The 26,863-nt window shown below is 35.6% G+C and overlaps 1 protein-coding gene across 5 annotated transcripts in view; it reads right to left on the bottom strand.

The window, feature by feature from the left end:
* The window catches only part of BRWD3 (bromodomain and WD repeat domain containing 3), a 220,789-nt gene that overhangs the window by 141,626 nt on the left and 52,300 nt on the right, over positions 1-26,863 (bottom strand). For 4 of the 5 annotated variants that reach the window (XM_013050048.2, XM_045087074.1, XM_045087075.1 and 1 more), the window contains exons 7-11: positions 21,779-21,939; positions 18,707-18,928; positions 14,395-14,495; positions 12,805-12,875; positions 11,540-11,640 (exon numbers count right to left, since the gene is read on the bottom strand). In XM_013050048.2, the coding sequence (XP_012905502.1) occupies positions 11,540-11,640; positions 12,805-12,875; positions 14,395-14,495; positions 18,707-18,928; positions 21,779-21,939 (656 nt within the window). Of the gene's footprint in view, positions 1-11,539; positions 11,641-12,804; positions 12,876-14,394; positions 14,496-18,706; positions 18,929-21,778; positions 21,940-26,863 lie in introns of those variants that run through there. The other variant, XM_004780574.3, reaches the window with a different exon arrangement.

The following is a 26,863-nucleotide window of genomic DNA, read 5'->3' as shown; positions in this document are numbered from 1 at the left end:
GATTCTTTCTAGGAGGCCAGCATTACCTTGATCCCAAAACCAGGCAAAGACCCCATCAAAAAGGAGAATTTCAGACCAATATACCTGATGAATATGGATGAAAAAATTCTCAACAAGATACTAGCTAATAGGATCCAGCACTACATTAAAAGGATAATCTACCACACCAGGTGGGATTTATCCCTGGGATGCAAGGGTGGTTCAACATTGTTAATTAATTAACATTAATTAATTAGCAACTTAATCAATAATTAATTAATTAATTTTTGAAAGTTGATATAAATTAAGTAATTTAATTAATAAAATTAATAGAAAAATAATAAATTAATAAAAATTAATAGAAGAGAGAAAAATTATAGAAAAAATTAATAGAAGGAGAGAGAAAAACCACATGTTCTTTTGAATGGATGCAGAAAAAGCATTTAACAAAATATAGCATCCTTTCCTGATTAAAACTCTTCAGAGTATAGTGATGGGGGGAACATTCCTCAATTTTATAAAATCCATCTATAAAAAACCCAGAGTAAATATCATTCTCAATGGGAAAAAGCTGATAGCCTTCTCTTTGAGATCAGGAACATGATAAGAATGGCCACTATCACCACTGTTGTTCAACATAGTACTAGAAGTCCTAGCAACAGCAATCAGATAACAAAAAGAAATAAAAGTTATTCAAACTAGCAAAGAAGTCAAACAAATTCTCTCCCCCCACAGATGACATGATACTTTATATGGAAAACCCAAGACTCCACCCCCAAAGCAATTCAGTAATGTGGCAGGACACAAAATCAATGCACAGCAGTCAGTTGCTTTCTTATACAATAAAATATAACTGCAGAAATAGAAATTAGAGAATCAACTGCATTTACAATCGCACCAAAAACAAGATATCTTGGAATAAACCTAACTAAAGGGGTGAAGGATCTATACTCTAGGAACTACAGAATACTCCTGAAAGAAATCAAGGAAGACACAAAGAAATCAAAAGAAGATACAAAGAAATCAAGGTAGACACAAAGAAAAATATTCCACACTCATGGATCGGAAGAATAAATTTTGTTAAAATGTTGATGGAGCAGCCTATACTTTCAACACCATCCTGTTCAAAATACCAACAGCATTTTTCAAAGTGCTGGAACAAAAAATCCTAAAATTTATATGGAACCAGAAAAGACCCCAAATTGGCAAGGAAATGCTGAAAAAGTAAACAATGCTGGGGGCATCATGCTTCCTTATTTTGAGCTATATTACAAAGCTGTGATCACCAAGAGAGCATAGTACAGGCACAAAAGCAGATACATATACCAATGGAACAGAATATAGAGCCCAGATATGGGCCCTCAATTCTATGGTCAACTAATCTTCAAAAAAGCAGGAAGAAGTATCCAATGGAAAAAAAGACAGTCTCTTCAATAAATGGTGCTGGGAAAATTGGACAGCTATATACAGAAAAAGGAAACTCGACCATTCTCTGACACCATACACAAAGATACATTCTAAATGGATGAAAGCTCAATATGGGACAGGAATCCACCAAAATCCTAGAAGAGAACATAGGCAGTAACATCTTTGACATCAACCACAGCGGCTTCTTTCAAGACAGGGGGAAAAAAAGCAAATATGAACTTTGGGGCTTCATCGAGTTTCCTGCCCACCAAAGGAAACAGTCAACAAAACCAAGAGGCAATCAGGGAATGGGAGAAGAAATTTGCAAATGACACTACAGACAAAGGGCTGATATTTAAGATCTGTAAAGAATTTCTAAAACTCAACACTCAAAAAACAAATAATCAAGTCAAAAAATGGGAAGAAGACATGAACAGACACTTCTTCAAAGAAGACATACAAATGGCTATCAGACACATGAAAAAGTGTTCATCCGCATTAGCCATCAGGGAAATTCAAATGAAAACCACACTGACATACCACCTCACACCACATAGAATGGCAAAAATTGACAAGGCAAGAAACAACAAATGTTGGAGGGGTTGTGGAGAAAGGGGAACCCTCTTACTCTGTTGGTGGGAATGAAAGCTGGTACAGCCACTTTGGAAAACAGTATGGAGGTTCCTCAAGGCATTAAAAATAGAGGTACCTTACAACCCAGCAACTGGACTACAGGGTGTTTACCCCAAACAGAGACATGTAGTGAAAAGAAAGGACACATGCACCCCAATGTTCATAGCAGCAATGTCCAGTATAGCCAAACTGTGGAAAGAGCTGAAATGCCATTCAACAGACAAATGGATAAAGGAGATGTGGTCCATATATACAATGGAATATTACTCAGCCATCAGAAAGGATGAATATCCAACTTTTGCATCAATGTGGATGGAACTGGAGGAGATTATGCTGACTGAAATAAGTCAAGCAGAGAAAGTCAATTATCATATGGTTTCACTTACTTGTGGAACATAAGGAATAGCATGGAGGACATTAGAAGGAAGGTTAAAAGGAAGGGAGAGAGGAATCAGGAGGGAGATAAACCATGAAAGACTATGGACTCTGGGAAACAAACTGAGAGTTTTAGAGGGCAGGGGTGTGGGGGGATGGTTTATTAGCCCGCTGATGGGTACTAAGGAGGGCATGTATTGCATGGAACACTGGGTGTTATACACAGACAATGAATCATGGAACACTGCATCAAAAACTAATAATGTAGTGTATGGTGGCTAACAAAAACAAACAAACAAATAAGTAAATAAATAAAAATGCATGGTAATCCAGGGCAAAAAAAAAAAAAGACACTATAAAATGACTAACAAGAGACAAAGAAGTACACTATATAATAATAAAAGAGGGACGCCTGGGTGGCTCAGTTGGTTAAGCAGCTGCCTTCGGCTCAGGTCATGATCCCAGCGTCCTGGGATCAAGTCCCACATCGGGCTCCTTGCTCAGCAGGGAACCTGCTTCTCCCTCTGCCTCTGCCTGCCATTCTGTCTGCCTGTGCTCGCTCTCTCCCCCTCTCTTTCTCTGATAAATAAATAAAATCTTTAAAAAAAAAAATAATAATAATAAAAGAGAAAATCCAAGAAGAAAATATAACAATTATAAGGATTTATGCACCTAACATAGCTGCACACAAATATATAAAACAGTTAATAAACAATTATGAAGGAACTAATTGACAATAATACAATTATAAAGAGTATTTTTTTAAGATTTATTTTTTAATTTGACAGAGAGAAATCACAAGTAGGCAGAGAGGCAGGCAGAGAGAGAGGGAGGAGGAAGCAGGCTCCCCACTGAGCAGAGAACCCGACGCGGGCAGAGGCCAAAGGCAGAGGCTTAACCCACTGAGCCACTCAGGTGCCCCGACAATAATACAATTATAGTACAGAATTTTATCACCCCACTTAGGTTAATGGACAGATTATCTGAACAGAAATGCAAGAAGGAAACAATGGCTTTAAATGACACACTGGAACACATGAATCTAACAGATATATTCAGAACATTCCTTCCTAAAACAGCAAAATACACATGCTTTTCAAGTGTACATGGAACATTATCCAGAATAGATCACATATCATCCCACAAAACACCCTCAACAAATTAAACAATATGAAATTCATACCATGCATCTTTTCTGACCAGAATACTATGAAACTAGAAGTCCATTACAATAAAAAATCTGGAAAGAGTACAATAAGTGGAGATTAAATAACATGTTAACTCAACAATGATAGGTCAAAGAGGAAACAAAGGAAGAGATTTAAAAATACATGGAAGCAGATAAAAATGAAAATACAACAGTACAAAATCCCTGGCACAGAACGGTGATTGTAAAAGGAAAGTTTGTGGCAATATAGACCTTCTTGAAGAAGCAAGAGAAAAACCCAAATAAACAACCTAACATTACACCTAAAGGAGCTAGAAAAGGCAGGACAAACTATACGTAAAGCCAGTAGAAAGAAGGCAATAAAAAGGGTAGAGCAGTAATAAATGACAGAGATACTAAAACAAACAACTGAACAGATCAATAAAACCTAAAACTTGGTTTCTTGAAAAAATTAATTAAACTGATAAACTTCTAGCCAGACTCAAGAAAAAAACGAGAAAGGGCTCCAATAAATAAAATCCCATATGAGAAAGGAGAAATAACCAATACCACAGAAATAAAAAGAATGAAAATAAAATAAAAAGAATGAAAAATATGCCAACATATTGAACAACATGTAAGAAATGGATAAATTCAATAAATATATTACCAAACTGAAACACGCAGAAACATACATTTTTAAAGATCTTATTTATTTATTTATTTAATTTGACAGAGAGAGAGAGAAAGAGAGAAAACGAGTAAGGAGAAGGAGCAGCAGAGGAAGAGGAAAAAGCAGGCTCTCCACTGAGCAAGGAGCTCAATGTGAGGCTCAATCCCAAGACCCCAGGATCATGACCTGAGCCAAAGGCAGACGCTCAATGACTGAGCTACCCAGGTGCCCCAAGAAACATAAAATTTGAACAGACCAATAACCAGCAAAGAAAATGAGTCAGTAATTAAAAAAACTCCCAGCCACAAAAGTCTAGGACCAAGGGGCTTTACAGGTAAATTACACCAAATACTTAAAGAGTTAATACCTCCTCTTCTCAAACAATTCCAATGTAAACTTCCCAATTCATTCTATAAGGCCTTCATTACCCTGATACCAAACCAGATAAAAGACACCACTAAAAACAAATGACAGGCTGATCCTTGATGAATGGAGATGCAGAAATATTCACCAAAATGCTAGTAAACGAAATTCATCAATACATTAATAAAATCATTTAACAAGACAAAGTAGAATTTATTCCTGGGTTGGAAGGGTGATTCAATATTTGCAAATAAATCAATGTGACACATCACATAAATAAGAGAAAAGATAATAATCATGTGCTGAACATCTGTTGAACGGTCAACAGATGCAGAAAAAAGCTTTTGACAAAGTACAGAATCCATGATAAAAAACCCTCAACTAAGTAGGTTTAGAGGGAACATACCTCAACATGATGAAGGCCATATACAGAAAAACGGACAGCTAACATCATCCTTAATGGGGTACAACTGAGAGCTTTTCCTCTATATTCAGAAACAAGATAGGGATTGTCTATTCTCACCACTGTTAACATAGTACAGGAAGTCCTGATCACAGCAATCAAACACAAAGAAATAAAAGGCATCCAAATCAGTAAGAAGAAATCAAATTTTCACCATTTCCAGTTGTCATGATACTTTATATAAAAAAAACCAAAGACACCACCAAAAGACTGCTAGAACTGGGGCGCCTGGGTGGCTCAGTGAGTTAGGCCGCTGCCTTCGGCTCAGGTCATGATCTCAGGGTCCTGGGATCGAGCCCCACATTGGACTCTCTGCTCAGCGGGGAGCCTGCTTCCCCCTCTCTCTCTGCCTGCCTCTCTGCCTACTTGTGATCTCTATCAAATAAATAAATAAAATCTTTAAAAAAAAACACTGCTAGAACTGATAAATAAATTTAGTTAAGCTGCAGGATACAAAATCAACATAAGAAATCTGTTGCATTATTATACATTAATGATAAAGCAGCAGAAAGAGAAATTAAGGATTCAATCCAACTTATAATCGCACAAGAAATAATAAGATACATAGGAATAAACCTAACCAAAGAAGTAAAAGACCTAGACTGCGGAAAGTATAAAACACTGATGAAAGAAACTGAGGATCATAGAAATAGAAGACATTTCATGCTCAAGGATCAGAACGAATATTGTTAAAATGTCTATTCCACCCAATGTAATCTACACATTTACTGCAATCCCTATCAAAATACCACCAGCATTTTTCAGAGTTAGAACAAATAATCCAAAAATTTGTAGGGAACCACAAAATACCTTGAATAATCAATGCAATCCTGAAAAAGAAAAGCAAAGCTGGAGGCATCACAATTCTGGACTTCACATTATATTACAAAGCTATGGTGATCAGAACAGTATGGTAGTAGTACAAAAATTGACACATATATTAACAGAAAAGAACAGGAATCCCAGAAATGAACCCACAAATATATGGCCAATTAATCTAGAAACACAGAAAGGGTCGCCTGAGTGGCTCAGTGGGTTAATATCTGCCTTTGGCTCAGGTCATGATCTCAGGGTCTTGGGATCGAGTCCCACATCTGATTCCCTGCTCAGCAGGGAGCCTACTTCCCCCCTCTCTCCCTGCTGCTCTGCCTACTTGTTATATCTCTCTCTGCGTCAAATGAATAAATAAAATCTTTAAAAAAAAAACAGGAAAGAATATCTAACAGGAAAAAGAGAGTCCCTCCAACAAATGGTGTTAGGAAAACTGGATAGCCACATGCAAAAGGAAGAAACTGTACCACGTTCTTACACTGCACACAAAAATAAATTCAAAATGGATGAAAGACCTAAATGTGAGACAGGAAACCATCAAAAATCCTGAAAAAAAACAGAGGCAGTAATCTCTTTGACTCAGCCATAACAACTTCTTTCTAGATATATCTCCTGAGGCAAGGGAAACAAAAGCAAAAATAAACTACTGGGGGCACATCAAAATAAAAAGTGTCTGCACAATGAAGAAAACAATCAACAAAACTAAAAGGGAACCTAAGCAATGGGAGAAGATATTTGCAAAGGACATATCTGATAAAAGGTTAGTATCCAAAATATATATGGAACATATAAAACCAACAACTCAGAAATCAAATAATCCAGTTAAAAAATGGACAGAAGAAATAGTCTTCCAAAAACAGACATACAGATGGCCCACAGACACATGAAAAAATGTTCATCATCACTTACTATCTGGGAAATTCAGATCAAAACTACAATGAGATATCACCTCATACTTGCCAGAATGGCTAAAATCAACAACACAAGAAACAAAAGGTGTTGGTGAGGATATGAAGAAAGGAGAACCATCTTGCACTGTTGGTAGGAATGCAAACTGAGTGCAGCCACTCTGGATAGTATGGTGGTTCCTCAAAAAGTTAAAAGTCAAACTACCCTATGATCCAGCAACTGCAATACCGGGTAATTACCCAAAGAATACAAAAACACTAATTCAGAGGGATATATGAATCCATATTTTTATAGCAGCATTTTTTTACAATAGCCAAGACACATACAGCAACACACATGTGCATCAATTGATGGATAAAGAAGAATACAGACAATGGGATATTATTCAGTTTTTAAAAAGAATGCAATCTTGTCATTTGTGATGACATGGATGGAGCTACAGAGTATAATGCTAAGTGAAATGGCAGTCAGAGAAAGACAAATACCGTTATGTTTTCATGCACCCGTGGAATTTAAGAAGCAAAAGAAAGGAGCAAAGGGAAAGAAAGAGACAAATCAAGAAACAGACTCTTACTTATAGAGAACAAACTGATGGTTACCAGAGGAGTTTTTGGGGAATGGGTTAAATAGGTGATAGGGATTAAAGAGGGCACTTTTCATGATGAGCACCAGGTGATGTATGGAATTGCTGAATCACTATATTGTCCAGCTGAAACTAATAAAACACTGTTAAGCAACAAAATTTAAAACTAAAAAAGAAAAGATTCAATAAATAAAACTTTTCATTTTGTGTATCCCTGTACCAATTACTATATAATTTTATCAATTTTTTTGTTCTGAAATTCATATTAGCTTTATATATATTTAATCCCCTATCTTTAATACATGCTTGTCTTTTTCAGTGAGATATTTTACTTTCATACAATTTCTTATTACTAGTTAATTCCTTTTCTTTTCTGAAGAAAGTTATCTCAACATTTTTTTTTAGATTTAATTTTTTTTCAGTGTTCCAAAATTCATTGTTTATGCACCATACCCAGTGGTCCATGTAATACATGCCCTCCACAATACCCACTACCAGGCTCTCCTTACCCCCACACCCCTCCAAAACCTTCAGTTTGTTTCTCAGAGTCCACAGTCTCTCATGGTTTGTCTCCCCTCCAGTTCCCCCCAACTCACTTCTCCAACATTTCTTTTATGACTGTTTTAATTTTGACAAGTTCATTTATTTTTTGCTTGTCTGGAAAACTATTTATCTCCCCTTAAATTCTGAATAATATTACCAAGTAGGATTCTTGGTTGGACATTTTCTTGTTGTTTTTTTTTTTTTTTTCCTTTCAGCACCTTCAATATACCATGTCATACCATGCCACTCCCTTTTGACCTACAAAGTTTCCAGTGAAAAATCAGCTGATGGGCTTATGGGGGCCCTTTTTAAAATATTTTATTTATTTATTTGACAGAGAGAAAGATCACAAGTAAGCAGAGAGGCAGGTAGAGAGAGAGAGAAGAGGAAGCAGGCTCCCCACTGAGCAGAGAACCCAATGTGGGGCTTGATCCCAGGACCCTGAGATCATGACCTGAGCCGAAGGCAGAGGCTTTAACCCACTGAGCCACCCAAGCACCCCTGCGGGGGCCCTTTTAATGCAACAATTCATTTATCTCTGGCTGCTCTTAAGATTATCTTTAATCTTTAACATTTTAAATTGAATGTTCTTTATTTTTTTTAAAAGATTTTATTTATTTATTTGACAGAGATCACAAGTAGGCAGAGAGGCAGGCAGAGAGAGAGAGAGAGAGAGAGAGAGAGAAGCAGGCTCCCTGCAGAGCAGAGAGCCTGATGTGGGGCTCGATCCCAGGACCCTGAGATCATGACCCGAGCCGAAGGCAGCAGCCCAAACCACTGAGCCACCCAGGCGCCCCTTGAATGTTCTTTAATGTAGATCTCTTTTTTTCTTATTTGGAACTCTGTGGGCTCCCTGGAACTGAATATCTGTTTCCTTCCCTACGTTAGGGAAATTTTTAGCCATAATTTATTGAAATAAGTTTTCTACCTTTTTTGCTTTTTCTTCTGTCTTCATTTGGGACTCCCTATAATGCAGATGTTATTCTGCTAGATGTTGTCTAGTATGTACCTTAAACTATCTTAATTTTTCTATTTTTTTCCCCTTTTCCTATTCTTGGTACTTCTGATGTCTTGTCTTCCATGTTGCTCATCTGTTCTATTTTGTTTATTCTGCTATTGAACCCTCTAGGTATATTTACCACTTCACTTATTGTATTCTTCAGCTTTGTGACTTCTCTTTGTTACTTTCTTGTGGTTTATATCTCTCTGTTGAAGTTTTCACTGTGTTCATCCATTCCTCTCCTGAGTTTGGTAAGCATATTTATGACCATTACTTTGAATTCTTTATCAGGGAGATTACTTATCTCTACTTCATTAAGGTCTATTTCTGAGGTTTTCTCATTCTTTCATCAGGAACATATACCTGTCTGCTCATTTTGCTTGACTCCATTTATGTTTCTATGTGTTCGGTACAATAGTTACCTTTCCTCTTTAAAAAAAATTTAATTATAGCTAACACACAATGTTATATTAATCTTAGGTGTACAACATAGTAATTTGATAAGTTTACACATTATACTATGTTCACCAGAAGTATAGCTACTGTCTGTCACCATATACTGCTATTAAAATATGAATTACTACATCCCCTATTTGGTAATTTTTACCCTATGATTTATTTATCCCATAACTGAAAACCTGTATCTCTCATCCCCTTCACCCATTTTACCAATTACACTACTTCCTTCCCGGATGGCAATCACAAGCTTCTTCTCTGCATTTATGGGTCTGCTTCTGCTTTTTGTTCATTGGTTTTACTTTTTAGATTCTACATATAAATGAAATTATATAGTGTAATCTTGCATTGGAGATAAATCTTATCAGTTCAACCATGGCCTAGCTTATGGCTGTTTCTCATACCCCTGAGATTGTCTATAAGTAGCACAATTTGTTCTTGATAGGTCTCAGTTGTTGAGGGTATGCCAAGGAAGGGATCTCAAGACAGTGTCTAGTTTCAGGCTAATTTTAAGACAGATTATCAGGCAATATATTCTTAAGATATGCAAATTTGTAGTCTTTGGGTCCACAATCATAAACCCTGTTGACTTCCAGACCAATTCCAGAGGTGTCCCTGCACAATAGTTGCAAAAATCATAGATTTAGACGTGTGTATAACGTCCTTTCTGTGAGGTATCAGTGAGCTACAATGATGTCAAGATAATGCCAAGTGAGGGTTCTAATATAGTGAATACCCCTGCCCATGTGCCCTGAGAGCCTTTCTATAGCCTCTGGATGTGTGAGCTGCCCCCATGACAAAAAAAATAGGAATTTTTTCATATCAAGAACAGGGGTGTATTTTAGTCTTAGTTGTGCAATTCCCTGGGTATGATAGCCTGTCAAAAACTGTCTCTCTAACTTCTTCAAACACATTGGATCCAGAAACAATATCCTGGGCCTCTAGAGCCAGGTGGTCAAGGGGTGTCCTGTGTGGGGTGTGCATGCCCACCAACTATGGCAGGCAGGCTGTAAATGTGGTAGGGGGGTGGGGTACTCAGCCCACCTGGTTGTGGTGGGATAGGCCACAGCTGCAGAATGCATGGGTAGGGTGCTCCCATTGAAGCTAGTGGACTTAAAGACTTAAAGGAGGGGTTCCCAACAGTGCCCATCTACACCATCACCAACAAGGGAGGAGAATCCAAAAATGGTGCCCACTTCTGCCCCTGGAGAGAGTCCCAAGAGGTTCCTGCTTCTCCAGCAGATGCATTAAGAATAGCAAAGGAGTCTCCTTCACATAGAGTCTAGTTGGCTTGCAAACTATTGTTTTTGAGCTGGGTCCCATGGCAAGTGAGTCTGTGCAGGACCCTTTAAGAGTATATTTTTCATTCCCTACAATTCTCCTAGAAGTAAGCCCCACTGGTTCTTATAGCCAGATGCTTTGGGGGCTCATTTCTCCACTGCAGGTCCCAAGGGTTGGAGTGTCTGATGTGGGACATAGATAACTTGCTCCTCAAGAACAAGTTCCGTATTATGAGATCACTCCCAACTGTGGATTGCTGCTCCTGAGGTGGAGTTTTTTTGAAGGACCACATCTCTACCTCTTCTACCCTTCTCAATGTGGTCCATTTATGCTTTGTTGTAGAGCCACTGTTTACCTAGCTTTCAGGTCCTTTTCAGAGGGAATTGTCCCATATATAGCTGCAGATTTGTTGTGTTCATAGAAGGAGGTAGTTTCAGGATCCTTCTAGGCCACCATTTTTCAATGTGTCTTTTAAAAAGTATGTAGATTGTAAATGCCTAAGAACAACTGATTGGTCATATTTGAGCATCACCAATACATGCTACTAAAGAGAATATGGTTTATTTATTTAAAAAAAGTATGTAATTTTAAAGTAACAAACAGCTCACATAATTAATTAAATACAGCAGGCTCAAAGAGGATTTTCATTAACTGTTACTATAATATGTGTTTTCTTCCTTTCTATGTAATCAAATAGAACTTGTTTTATATACTACAGCCATACTAAATCCAGAATTTCACACTGATCTTCATTACTACCGAGATATCTTACCATGTAGATTTCAGCACCAATATATATTAATTAAGGTACAGATCAGAAAAGAAGAAATAAAACCAACTTTCCAGAGATATGAAAAAAGAAAGCAACATACTTAAGTTTCTCATTTTGCTCTTACCGTATGTGATTCTAATTCAGCAATTTTCTCAGGGGTCTCAGAACCCAAATAATATATTCTAATCACATGGTCAGTGCTACCTGTTGTAATGAACATACCACCTGGAAGATTAAAAAACAAACAAGCAAACATTACACCAAGTAACTTTAAAAAACCTTTTAATTGCCTTCTTAGTTATATGCTACCTTATATTAATAAGAGGATATCTTATCATTAAAGACAGGTTATCTTCTAATCATTAAAGACATATAAAATTTCAGAGAAAAATACATAAAATTCAGGAGAAGTATTTAAAGGACAACTATACCACTCACCCAATAAAAATCCAACAACTATACACTAAATACAGGCCTTTGAATAATAAACATTAAAGGTCAGAGCCTTGAGGAATTCTTTATAATTTATGCAAAATCCTAACGCTCAAAATTTTTTTATAAAATGACCTATAGCTACAGTTCTCTTTACAGTGGCTATAATGGTGTAACCTAAAAACTCAACCACTTTTTGGATTATGAAAAAATTCTAGAGATGGAAGGTGGTAATATATCAAAAACATTGTGAATATACTTAATGTCAAAAAACTACTCACCTAAAAATAATTATTAAAATAGTAAATTTTAGGGGCACCTGGGTGGTTTTGTCAGTTGAGTGTGCCACTCTTGGTTTCAGCTCAGGTCATGATCTGTGGTCCTGACATTGAGCCCTATATCCATGCTCAGCATGGAGTTTGCCTGAGAGTCTCTTCCTCTGTCCCTTCCCCAACTCAAGTGCTCATGGGCACATGTGTGCACTCTCCCTCTCTTTGTCTCAAATAAATAAATCTTTTTTTTTAAATAGTAAAATTTATGTTAAATTTACCACAATGAAAGAAAAGGTCAACTAACATATAATTCTTAGCAGTAGAAAAGCAACCTTTACACACTGTAAAAGTGACTTCTATATGGAACTACAGTATATATTTTCTGAAACGTCAGGTCAGGATTTTAATGTTGAACTGTGTGTGTATGGGGGGAGAGCTGTACTTTTTACCAACCAAATTCTGATTTATATAAAAACATATTAGAAAAATTAAAAAAAACCTTCAAAAGCTATTACATGTTAGTTAAAATCCACAAAGGTCCATCTATTATATCATATGGTTCACATTTTGGGTATGTTTCTATTAAAAAACATATACCTTTTTCTCCACAAAATTAAACATATATCTTTTACAACTGGATCATTTAGTATTTTGGGTACTTGAAACTTTCAATTTTTACACATACCAGAACTGAAAGATGAGCAAGATATCTGAACTCCAGGTCTGGATCTCTCAGTAAATTTCACTGGGCGATCTCTAAGGGAAAAGTTAAGACATTTGTATTTTCCATCATGTTCATTTAACATACAAGAATCTTTGCACACTGCTACATATTGACAGATTTAACATCAGCATTATAAAAAACACAACTGAAGTAGTCAGTACTATTGCCATCATTTGGGTTAAAAATACATTAAACCTTGCAAATATACATTAAGATACCAGTATTATTATTATAACTTTACATATTACCACATAACTTACTACCATTAAGAAGTTCAAAGTCTTTTTTAAATTTTTTATTTCTTTTCAGCATAACAGTATTCATTGTTTTTGCACCACACCCAGTGCTCCATGCAATCCGTGCCCTCCCTAATACCCACCACCTGGCTCCCCCAACCTCCCACCTCCTGCCCCTTAAAAACCCTCAGATTGTTTGTCAGAGTCCATAGTCTCTCATGGTTCACCTCCCCTTCCAATTTCCCTCAAGTCTCTTCTCCTCTCCATCTCCCCTTGTCCTCCATGTTATTTGTTATGTTCCACAAATAAGTGAAACCATATGATAATTGACTCTCTCTGCTTGACTTATTTCACTCAGCATAATCTCTTCCAGTCCCGTCCATGTTGCTACAAAAATTGGGTATTCATCCTTTCTGATGGAGGCATACTATTCCATAGTGTATATGGACCACATCTTCCTTATCCATTCGTCCATTGAAGGGCATCTTGGTTCTTTCCACAGTTCGGCGACCATGGCCATTGCTGCTATAAACATTAGGGTACAGATGGCCCTTCTTTTCACTACATCTGTATCTTTGGGGTAAATACCCAGGAGTGCAATTGCACAGTCATAGGGAAGCTCTATTTTTAATTTCTTAAGGAATCTCCACACTGTTTTCCAAAGTGGCTGCACCAACTTGCATTCCTACCAACAGTGCAAGAGTGTTCCCCTTTCTCCACATCCTCTCCAACACATGTTGTTTCCTATGTTGCTAATTTTGGCCATTCTAACTGGTGTAAGGTGGTATTTCAATGTGGTTTTAATTTGAATCTCCCTGATGGCTAGTGATGATGAACATTTTTTCATGTGTCTGATAGCCATTTGTATGTCTTCATTGGAGAAATGACTGTTAATAACTTCTGCCCATTTTATGATATGATTATCAGTTTTGTGTGTGTTGAGTTTGAGGAGTTCTTTATAGATCCTGGTATCAACCTTTTGTCTGTACTGTCATTTGCAAATATCTTCTATTTGCAAATGACAGTACAGAAAAAAGTTCAAAGTCTTCTTACCAGAATAATAAATGATACAAATACTCTTTACAAAAATTTTGTGTATAAGTTAAATCGTCTCTTCAACACTAGTTTCATAAGAATTTTATTCTAAAATCTCTAACATCTAATTGAAGTAGGTATAGATGTATTTTATATATTTATACACATGCATACATATATTTTATACTTAAATACATGGACTAAAGAATTTCTCAAGGTAATAAAGAAAAACAAACAGGATTGATTTTGTACAAAATTTCTAATCCAATTCTAAACTTACCTAAACTTCATTGTTTTTACATGCCATTGCCAGAAACAGATTGTTCCATCAGCACCAGTAGAAGTGAGGTATCTGGTTGTGCCTTTAGTTGATGGACAGAACTAAAAAAAAAAAAAATCTAATTGAAATAGAAAGCTTTCATGTTCAAATTTATTTTAAACACAGCATGTTCTAAAATTATAATCATTTAAAAAATAATTTAAATAAATTCAATCAAGAATTTCAAGAAATCAGTTAAATTTCCTAGATTAATGGATACCTTACAAAAATTGAAAATATCAAGAAACTGTAGAAAAAAAAGTCAGTCAACAAATTTAGGATTAAATATATTAGTCTTAAAAATAATTACTTTTAGGGGTCCCTGGGTGGCTCAATCAATAGAGCATGCAACTCTTGATCTCAGGGCTATGAATGTAGAGATTACCTAAAAATAAAATCTCAAATAACTATTTTAAAGTACTGAATATCACACTTTAAAAGATTACTATTTCATTGCTTCTAATGGAGAAAAAAAAAAATCACAAGGTGGTTACTAGGTAAACCATTACAAATTTGCTAAATATATGTTTAACAGCAATGACTGTGGAATTTTCATAGTTTTTATGACCACAGCATCAGAAACCATTCTAAAATCAATGCCTAGGAAGTTACTATCTAAATATTTTGGTATTAATGCTTAACTTTAAATTCCAGCTTTAATGACATATGATATAAATTTTGTCCTTTTTAAATTTAAATCATTTTCATTTGTTATAATAGAATAAATAAAATGGTCAAATCACTATATCATTGTAGAAAAAACAGATTAAAAAAATATACTTAAGTTGACAATTTAAAGGATGACTAATACCCTAGATGAAACATGGACAGCCTTATCATATAGGATTCTCAAGCTGTGACTCTCAGTATTTTATACATCCTCAGAAAAGAATCACAGATAAGGGAAGAGCCACTGGGCTCCTGATGCCTGAGATACAGGAAAAAGCTGAAAATCAAACCAGGGTCTCTGCATGCCATGAGTTTTAAAAATCCCAAATAGAGATAATCAACACCATGAAGATAAATATTAAGAATCAAGATGCATAGGGTTTGAATAAATTTTGACCACAAATCTGAAGAAAATGGTCACTACAGATTAGAAATCATTTATACAGTTCTCGATTGGAAACACATAACTTCTTAAAGACTAGAGTTTAAATAAAAAATTATCAATTAATGTTAGCCATTAATAATTGATAATATAGTAAAGAAACCAGTACTCAGGTAGCATGCCTACACTTTCCTTTCTGAGATAGAGAAGCTTGCATTGGAGAACTTAATCCACAATTTATAGGCAGAGTCTGCAAGCTACAGCCCACAGGCCAATTCCAGCTTGCTGCGTATTTCTGTAAATGAAGTTTTACTGGAACAAATTCACCTTACACTGCCTATGGCTGCTTTTGCACTGGAATGCAGAGTTAAGTAGGTGTGACAGAGACCATATGGCCTGCAAATCCTAAAATATTTACCTATCTGATCTGTAAAATTTGCTGATCACTGATTTATACAAATGGGAAATATGAAACTCTATAATTTTATTAAGTTTGAAGAAACACTAGAACCTTTATTATCACCATTATATTTAAATAAATTCAGTCACAAAGGGGTATCTGGCCCATTAATGTAGTCTAATTGAATTGTTTTTAAATAATAAATCATGTTAGAGATTATAAAACATTTGTATTTGTATTTCTTAATATAAATTAATATATCATTATTGAAGAAAATTTAGTAAATACAGAAAACAATAAAAGATACTTATAATCCCACCATCCAGAGGCAACCACTATTGAAATCATACCATTTTATCTCAATTTTGCTTACAAAAAAGAATCTGGAAAGATAAACACCATGATGTTAAGAGAGACAGTTAATTAGCCCAGAGTAAGTAAAACATATAGAATGCTAAATAAAATTAAGAGGAGATAAAGAGTGCTGGTGCAGGGAACAACTTAAAATTTTAGAATGGTAAAATGGTCAGAGAAAGTCTCCCTGTGAAAGACAATTTGCACAAGGTGGTTAGAAAGGGAAGGAGGGGCGCCTGAGTGGTTCAGTGGGTTAAAGCCTCTGCCTTCAGCTCAGGTCATGATCCCAGGGTCCTGGGATTGAGCCCTGCATCGTGCTCTCTGCTCAGCAGGGAGCTCTTTCTGCCTGCCTCTCTGCCTACTTGTGATTTCTGAATTTCAAATAAATAAATAAAATCTTTTAAAAAAATTAAAAAAAAAAAGAAAGGGAAAGAATAAGCCATGTGACTATGCAAGAAAGAGCCATTCCACGGCCATGAAACAGAAAAAGCAAAGGCAGCAGTGTAGATAGAGTGATCTAAAAAGGCAGAGAGGTAGCAGCTAAAGCAGAATGGAAATGGGAAACAAGTAGTAGACAATGAGTTCAAAGAGAGAAAGGGGTTGAGAATATACGCCTTACAATGTGGGTCATTTAGACTTCCACTTAAATCTGAATTTGGAAGCTACTGAAGTTTCTGAGTACCAGTGAAATGATTTAACTTCCATTTAAAAAATCACTCAGCTTGCTATGCAGAGGTTAGACTGGGGCAAGAAAGAGGGAAGGGAAGAAGCAGGAAGATCAGTTAGATGTCTGTCTCAATAATCTAGGTTACCAAGGATAATGGTTTGAAATGGAATAGTAATGATTAAGGTCATGATAATTTGTCAGATTCTGGATTTATTCTGAGGGTAGCCAACATGATATGCTAACAAGTTAGATATGAGATATAAGAGAAAGAAAAAAAGCCAGGGATGACTACTCTGAGCAACTGAAAGGATAAAACTGCCGTATGTTGAGTTGAAGAAAGCTCTTGGAAAAGTAGATTTGAGGAAGAAAGACAGAAGTTCAATTTTGAATATGTTGAATTTGAGATTCATGACATTTATGTGATGGTACCAAGTAGGTATTTGAATATATAAGTATGGAACTAAAAGAAAGGTCCCAGAATAAAAATTTAAGTTTGAAAATCATCAGCCTACAGATAAACCTAAAGCCATGAAACTTAATGAGATCACTAAGAGAAAGAATGTGATAGAGATCCATGGATCTTTAGGGATTTCCCACGTATAAATGAAATGAGATAGAAAGTAGAAAATCAAACTATGAAGGAGCCAAACAGTATCATAAACATTTTTCAATATAAGCAGTTTTTTTTTTATGTTATGTGAGAGTTGCTTCCAAATTCCAGAAATAATCTGTCAGATAAGATGGTAGAAATACAAATAACTAAATAATCACCTAAAACAAAGTCCACGAAATAATTTCCATTGATCAAAAATTTAAATCTAATATACGTTAAACCTAATTCATGAGGCGCCTGGGTGGCTCAGTCGGTTAAGCAGCTGTCTTCAGCTCAGCTCATGATCCCAGAGTCCTGGGATCAAGCCCCAAGTTGGGCTCCTTGCTCAGCAGAGAGCTTGCTTCTCACTCTCCTTCTGCCTGCTACTCTGCCTACTTGTGTGTGCTCTCTTTATCAATTAAATAAATAAAATCTTTTAAAAAATCTTGCTAACTCCTCATAAACAGGTGATATTAAATTAAATAACAGACAAAAATTAATGGACATACTTTCTAGTGACCAAAGAACAAAGAAAAGTAAATGGGAGTAATTATCTCATCCACAAAAGTAGTCTCCTTGACCATAGTATAAAATAGAGTTTCAGGATTCCTTTTTGCTCTCAACACAAAGAAGAGAACAAGTTCAACTTAGTTTTCTTAAATTAAAGGTATTTTTGGAGGTATCCAGGATTTTCACTATCAACATTTAGTAAAAACACTCTGTGAACAAGAACTGAAAAGAAGTCAATGCATTTTATGTCAAACATCAAGCTAAAACAGGAAATCACTGAAACAAAGAATAAAATTTTAACATTAAACCATACACACACAATCTGACTGACAAACATCTTGCATTAAGTATTAACACAAAGTATGCCAATATTCAAATTAGAACCTGTTTCCAACCTAACAGGTATCAGTGTTGCTTCCTTACAATATTTGTAAGTCTTTTCCCTTCTTCACAAATACTAGTCAGATAAATGTCTTGCCCTATATTTGGAAAACTAATTCAGTGATTTTTGAATGATCTCTAAAACAATAAATTTATATGAAAAAGGAATTTAAAAAATACCAGAGAAAGGTAGGGCAAAGCCCTTAGAGATCATTTTTCTGTTGCCATTCTTTATAATAATATCCACACAAAATAACAAAAACTGAGAGAATTTTCATCCTCATTACATAGGTAGTGATACCTTTTCATTTTTCTTACCTGTATGGAAGTAATAGAAGCTGAATGTCCCTGAAGGACTGCAACTGGTGCACAAGTTCGAAGACACCACACTCTTACAACCTTATCACAGCTGCCTGCAGCAATAAGAGTGTTTTCATAGTTAACAGCCATATCAGAAATTTCAGCAGAGTGCCCTCGGAGTGTAGCAAGGAGACGTCCATCATCCGTTGCCCAAATTTTCACCAAACAGTCATCTGAACCCTATAGTAACACAGAATGACAGATTCCCAATGAAGCAAAAATTTGCACCACCACCCCTCTTCCCGGAAAAAAAGAGCCAAAATGACAAAGGGAGGATTTTTCTTTAAGATTTTATTTATTTATTTGACAGAGAGAGAGAGAGAGATCACACATAGGAAGAGAGAGAAGCAGAGAGAGGGGGAAGCAGGCTCCCTGATGAGCAGAGCCGAATGCGGGGCTCCATCCCAGGACCCTGAGATCATGACCTGAATGAAGGCAGAGGCTTAACCCACTGAGCCACCCAGGTGCCTCAAAGGGAGGATTTTTATTAAGTTACTTCTAAGCCTTTACTTTCTAATCTCCTCTGTCCATATAATATGGATCCAGGAAGAAATATAAATGATCTTCAAATGACAGCGTTGACAAAGCATTATGTAAACTGATGAAATTTGTGAAGAACTCCCCAAAACTACCAATCCTGACAACTCAAATATTAAAACTCACTTTAAGTGATTTGGCATTAAATATATCTGACATTATTTATTTTTTTTAAAGATTTTATTTATTTATTTGACAGAGAGAGAGAGATCACAAGTAGGCAGAGAGGCAGGTGGGGCGGGGGAGGGGAAGCAGGCTCCCCACTGAGCAGAGAGCCCGATGCGGGACTCGATCCCAGGACCCTGGGATCATGATCTGAGTGGAAGGCAGAGACTTAACCCACTGAGCCACCCAGGTACCCCTGCCATTATTTCTTTCCTTATGCCTGACAGCCTTTTATCATGATTCCTTGAATATTTTTCTACAAATATTTAAAAATTTAGCCTAAACTCTACATGCATTTCTCAATAACTTGTGTCCTTGTTAATAAACTCTGCTGAAAATGTTAAGTTGAACTTCCTATTGATAATTTCAAGAGCTTTAAAAATAGTAAAAAGCAATTCTACTCCAATGTAGTAAATAAGTTAGTTCATAATTATTGGTTTATAAAAAGATAATGGGACATCTGGGTTGCACAGCCAGTTAAATGTCTGCCTTCAACTCAGGTCATGATCCCAGGGCCCTGAGATCTAGCCCAGAGCCCCAGGTCAGGCTCCCTGCTCAGCGGGAAGTCTGCTTCTCCCTCTCCCTCTTCCCCCAACCCCACCACCCCTGCTCATGTTCTCTTTCCCTCTCTCTCTCAAATAAATAAAATCTTAAAAAAATAAAAAATAAAAATATAGCAATTGTCATTCTCGTCATGATCATTAACATCCAAATACTTAGGTGATGCATTTGGAGTTAAGAAAATGTCAATGGAAGAGTCTTTAATGAACTCCAAGGAGTCATAAGTTCCCAAAATGCAAACTATTTCATTTACTATAGCACAGAAAGTTAAAAAGAAAATTATGACACTAAATACACTTCTATGTTAACTTACTACTAAAATAGTGAGACTAAAACCCTTCTTAGAAATATTAGCATGCTACAATTTTGTACTCAAAAGCCCACAATATTATCTGGTTAATAAAATGCTAAGCAAAGTAAGTCAGTCAGAGAAAGACAAATACCATATGATTTCACTCATATGTGGAATTTAAGAAACAAAACAAATGAGCAAAGGGGAAAAAAGGAGAGAGAGAGGCAAACCAAGAAAGACTCTTAACTATAGAGAACAAACCTATGGTTACCAGAGGGGAGGTGGGTGTGGGGAAGAGGTAAAATATATGACCAGGATTAAGGAGTATGCTTGCTGTGATGAGCACCAGGTGATGTATTGGAAGCGCCTAATCACTATATCGTACACCTGAAACTAATATTACACTGTATGGAAACTAACTGGAATTTAAATAAAACTTTAAAAACCCAGATTTAAGGATGCCTGGGTGTTTCAGTTGGTCGAGTATCCAAGTCTTGATCTCAGTTCAAGTCTTGATCTCAGTTCAGGTCTTAATCTCAGGATCCTGAGTTCAAACCCCATGTGTAAAACTTTTTAAAAACTTAGTATTGGGGCACTTGGGTGGCTCAGTCAGTTAAGCAGCTACCTTTGGCTCAAGTCATGATCTCAGAGTCCTGGAATTGAGCCCAGAGATGGACTCTCTCCCTACTCAGGCGGGAGTATGCTTCTCCCTCTGCCCTTTCCCCCTGGCTCTCTCTCCCAGAAAAATAGATGAAATCTTAAAAAAAAATTATTAGTACTGAAATAAAAGAAAGATATACACAATAAATGTAATTTTGGTTACAAACTGTGTATGGAGTACAATTACTCAACCATAAGAATGACATAATCATTTTAATTAAGAAGAATAGGCACCATTTACACTAAGTGACAAATGCAAAATGCATTTTAATAAATGTTTGCGAAAATGAAATAGAATGGAGTAGATAAGTTTGTTTCACACAAATTAACCTCTAGAATATAAGGCCTTCTTAAGATTTAATTTTTTAAATTAGATTTCCCAAAACATAGAGAACATTATAGTTCACCCATTTATTTATATAGAATGAGCAAAGATTTTCAATTTCTTTTTTTAAGTTACATATTTCTTCCCTTTTTTTTAGATTTTACTTAAATTCAAATTAGTTAACATATAATATATTATTAGTTTCAGAGGTAGAATTTGGTGATTCATCAGTTGCATATAACACCCAGTGCTCACTACATCAAGTTCCCTCCTTAATGTCCCTCATCCAATTATCCATCCCGCACCCACCACCCCTCCAGCAACGCTGTTTGTAAATTCATCTTTTTACTCATCTTTGTACTCATCTTTCCTTGCATTCATGTGTCTAAGAAGGATGAATTGCTTACAAAGCATAATTCAATACCATGAAGCCTACCTTCAACTGTAGTAAATAGCAAACATGCTACAGTATCATTAATTTTAAACTCACTGTAAAAATTCTTCTCCCACTTCGGTCAAATGCTACACAATAGACAGAAGACAAGTGCCCCAGAATTCTCTTATGCATCTTAATGTGCTGATAAGCAGATGAAGGGAAAATATGGCTGAAGCGACTGCATCCAGTTAATTGCCGGGCAGAGGTGATATTCACTGAAAAACATAGAATAGAAGATTCCTTCTTAAAACCTAAAAGCAAAACGTTATTCATAAAGTCAAATCATAAGTATTAAGATGAGATAAAATAGGGTACACACACCATAGCAATTTTACCCTGTGAAAAGCCTAAATTCCATTATACATTTCATGATTTTATGAATTCAAGTTTAATACCACAAAGCACTAAGAATACTCTTCTTTTAAATCCCGTAAGTCTGATTTTCTGTTTGCCTTACTATGGGTTCTCAAGTACATTTTTGTTTTACCTTTCTTGGTAAACTATAGTCAAAGACACTGTCACTTTAAATATATAGGTAAATCATACCATAACATAAAGGAATTTTAGAATACAGACTGCATTTGATTAAATAAATACATTTTAAAAGTTACATAGGGAACTGTATGAACTCCTATCCTACCTCCTCAAACCTATTCACTGCATATGCAGCTACACAGCTGTCTCTAAACTTTCAAGAGTAATAGGCTTATACAGTGGGATGCCTGGGTGACTCAAGTCAGTTAAGCATCTGCCTTTGGCTCAAGTTATGATCCCAGGGTCCCAGGACAGAGTCCTGCATCCAGCACCCTGCTCAATGGGGAGCCTGCTTCTCCCTCTACCTGCTCTGCCTGCTGCTCCCCCTGCTTGTGCTCTCTCTCTGACAAATAAATACATAAAATCTTAAAAAAAAAAGACTTATACAGTGAAAAAAGAAAGGAAGCTATGATAATACATTAAGCTTTTAGTAACAAACAATCCTTTCTAAGTTTGTATATAGGTTCTCCATTTTTTGGTCTCTGAAACAGTAGACTCTCCACTAGTTACCAATAAATTTTTGAAACTGCATCTCCTATATAAAGTCATCATAGTTCTTTTTGTTTGTTGTTTTGCCTTATTAATTTCCTTTATAAAAACAGACAGAATAAACCAGAAGTCTGCCCAGTTCTCTTTCAAATGCCACCTGGATTCTTCTCACTTACCTAAAATGGAGATCTTAATCCCCATGTAAGGATTTACAAGCAGCCGCTTGCTCTGTGAAATTCCTCCAGTCTTCCCTTATACACTAAAAATATTTAACATCCCATACATTATATTTTAATCAAAACATAAGATCCTTATAAGCGCGAAGTTACCTTGAAACAACATAACATTTTACTGTAGTGCATAAATAATATAGTACAGATGGTAACAGCTTTATGTTGAAGTAAGGCAAAATTAAGGCAAGAATGGGTTTGTAGCTAGATTAAAACAATTAGAACCATGCCACAACAGGGGTGCCTGGGTGGCTCAGTAGGTTAATCCTCTGCCTTCCGCTCAGGTCATGATCTCAGGGTCCTGGGATTGAGCCCCACATTGTGTTCTCTGCTCAGCAGGGAATCTACTTCCACCTCTCTTTCTGCCTGCCTCTCTACCTACTTGTGATCTCTCTCTCTCTCTCTGTCAAATAAATAAATAAAAATCTTTAAAAAAATGTCAGGGTCATGTTAAAAAAAATGCCACAATAAAAAATATGGAGTTTTCACACATCTCAATCTTAAAAGCAAAGGAGTCTTTTTTTTTTCAAAGGCAGATCCACTGGCCATTTTAAATTCAAAAAATGACAAAAAATGAATGATGAATAGCAAAACCAATTAGACTTTGAATGCCAAACAATAGAGATCTGAGGATTTATAGAACACTGTGAGATGCTGAGTAAATAATGGTAGAAAACCCACAAGCATCACTACTACCAGCTCGGAGGATTTCTTTTTGGCACCTTTCCCCATCCCAACCTCTAGAAATTTTCACAACTCTAAGATGGAAAGAGCAAACACCATTAACTTTGGGACTTAGTAATCTTCCTTTACCAGTCAAACATTTCTTACTGCTCTTAGTTCTTAAAACAATCAACCATCACTTCTGCTTTGCTTTTTTTCTACCCATACTTTTCAAATAGATAGAAGAAAAGGTGTGTTACTTTAAGGCAGGGTTTTTCAGCCTCAGCAATACTGGACTTTGGGTCTGATGAACCTTCACTGTGTGGGGCCTGTCTACTGAAAAGTATTCCTTAGCCTCTACCCACTAGATTTTAGTAGAACCCTACCACCATTAAGCTGTGACAAGAAAAAATATCTCTAGACATTGCCAAATGTCTACTGGTGGTAATAAACAAAAACAAAAAACATTACAACTGTCCCCAGTTAAAAAACACTACTTAAAGTAGAAAAACAAAAAACAATATCAATAGGAATAAAAGTAATCAGAAAAGCAACTCTAAGAAGAAAAGCAGAAACATAAGGAAAAAGAAGTAGTGAAAGACACAGGGTAGAGATAAAGAGCTACCAGAAAGCTACCAGAAATCATTCCTCTAATAAATACCTGCATTTTTTGAAGGCCAAAGGAATATAACTAAGCATATAAACAGTATATTCTTAACCCCACTAAGAGATCCCATTAGTACCACAGGTCAAAACTATTAAATCAGGAAAAATGACTAAAAACTTTATGTATCTTTACAGTCTATACCAATTAGCTTTTACTTTTTAAGACTCCTTTACAAAGAAAACTATTAATTGAAAAAAAATGGAAAATATATCCAACAAATATGACAAAATCTTAATATTTTAAAACACATATAAAACTAACCATCTATAAGAATATCATTAAGGGGGCGCCTAAGTAGCTCAGGTCCTGATCCCAGACTCCTGGGACAGAGTCCCACATTGAGCTTCTAGCTCAGCAGGGAGCCTGCTTCTCCCTCTCCCTCTGACCGCTCCCCCTTGATCTCTTTCTCAACTCAGCTCTCTCTAATAAATAAATAGAATCTTTAAAAAAAATTCCACTAAGATCTAATAGATGAACGGATAAAAGGAAATTAACAGGTAAGTCACAATATAGGAAATACAAATAAACAGAATCATAGAATATATTTAACTATTTTGCCAACTATCAAAAGAAATTTAAATGAAAATAATAAAATACAGTACTATACCTAATAAATTAGCATTTTAAAAATTATAAAACCTAAGGCCAGCAATTACTACTTGAAACTGTTATATGCCTACATTTCTAGATAGACTATAAAGTGACATGATCCATTTGGAAAATAATTTTGGCAATACACCTCAAGAGTCATGAAAATAAACACACTCATTGCCCAACCCTTGAGAATCTATTCTAGTGACACAACTTATTAGCAAAAATGAGCTACATGCACAAATGTTTAATGAAGTACTACTTACACTACCAAAGAATGATAAATAACCTAAGTCCAACAACAGGGGAATGGTTGATCAAATTACAGAATATGTGATGGACTATTCTATAGAAATTAACAATTAAAATACAAAACTAGGCACTGTGGAAAAATTTAGGAACTACAAAGCACAAAATATAAAATGCAACCTTACAAGTATACTATGACTTAAATTATGGGAAAATATGCAAAATATGCATAATAAGGACTTAAAAGAAACAAAGGAAATGAAACTATCTGCTTTGTGATTAAACTATAGGTAAATTTTTAAAATTTCACCTAACACACTTAACAATACATTTTTAACTTAAACACAACTTTTCTATTGGGTTCTTCCTAGTTACTGTTAATAGCTATTCAAAAAATTTCTAATATAAGGTACATTGTATATTTGACAGCAGCAGCATCAAATATTCCTTCTTTCCAACCTCAGTGATTTTTTGTTTATTCATCTAGCACCTGAGATGCTAACATTTATATATTTTCTGTTATTTGATATCAACAGGGCTTAAGTTCTATATACACTAAGGAGTTCTGTCAACACTCTTTTTTGCATGCATTGTCCATTTAACCAGTATTTTTCACAATTGCTGCTTTCTGTTTTTCTTATATATTTACAGAGCACTTTATCAGAAACATTTTCCTCAATTGTTAATGGCTGATAACTGACTACAAAGATACAAGAGTTCACTTTTAACCAACACTTGAGTATTTTACTAAGAAGAATTGGGTCTCATTCTTCTAAGCCTGAATATTATTCATGCTCCCTTTAAGAGAGAAGAATGCTCAAAGTCATTATTCTTTTGTTCAAAATTAACAATAAAATAAATGACACACATAAACACACACACAATTATCACAGTCCTGTATCTGAATGTTTCTACCTAATGTACTATTTCAGTGAATTTTTTTCTATTTTAAGTATAATGCAAGTTGAAAGATAAGCAATTTAAAATTTAAAATTTAAAAATTCCCACAATCTTATGCCAATATATCCACTATAATGTCATTACTGCATTCTCACTATTAAGCCTTCCTAGTAAATCCATAGGTTCTTCCCCTATATGCTAATTGGGACTTTTAAGACTGCTGAATGGTCTTTGAGAAAAAGCACAGAAAAATGTCATAATTTGAAGTGCATGATATTCCAGTAATCCTTTATGGGTTGAGCTGAATGAAACTTGGTATTTGACTACTTTCTACATAAAAATAGTGATTTTAGATGGCTCAGTGTAATACCTATAATTGGAGTGCAGGGATGGGCAGACATCAAGCTTTAGTTTGATGTAGGTATCTTGCCCTATTTACTTCTCCATTAAGAAAGCATCATCCACACTGTCAGGTCTATAGTATCATCCCACATAGATTTCTCATTTCTTTTATCTCTACCCATTGTTTTTCATAGTATAGTCACATTTATACCATTTCAAGTTTGTATCTCCTTATGTGAAATTTTCTAGTTCACTTTCTTGCATTATACCTAGTAATTATAAATAGTCTGTCCAACCTAATGTTTTCTCTTGTGACTTACTGGTCACTTCCACCTTTGTGGATTTTTTTTTAAGATTTTATTTATTTATTTGTCAGAGAGAGAGAGAGAAAGAGAGCATTGACAGACAGAGTGGCAGAGGGAGAAGCAGGCTCCCCACGGAACAAGGAGCCCAATGTGGGACTCGATCCCAGGA

This window comes from Mustela putorius, unplaced genomic scaffold, assembly GCF_011764305.1.
Source record: "Mustela putorius furo isolate JIRA1106 unplaced genomic scaffold, ASM1176430v1.1 tig00001021_pilon_pilon_pilon, whole genome shotgun sequence".
Lineage (NCBI taxonomy): Eukaryota > Metazoa > Chordata > Mammalia > Carnivora > Mustelidae > Mustela > Mustela putorius.
This window is presented reverse-complemented; position numbering and strand designations above follow the sequence as displayed.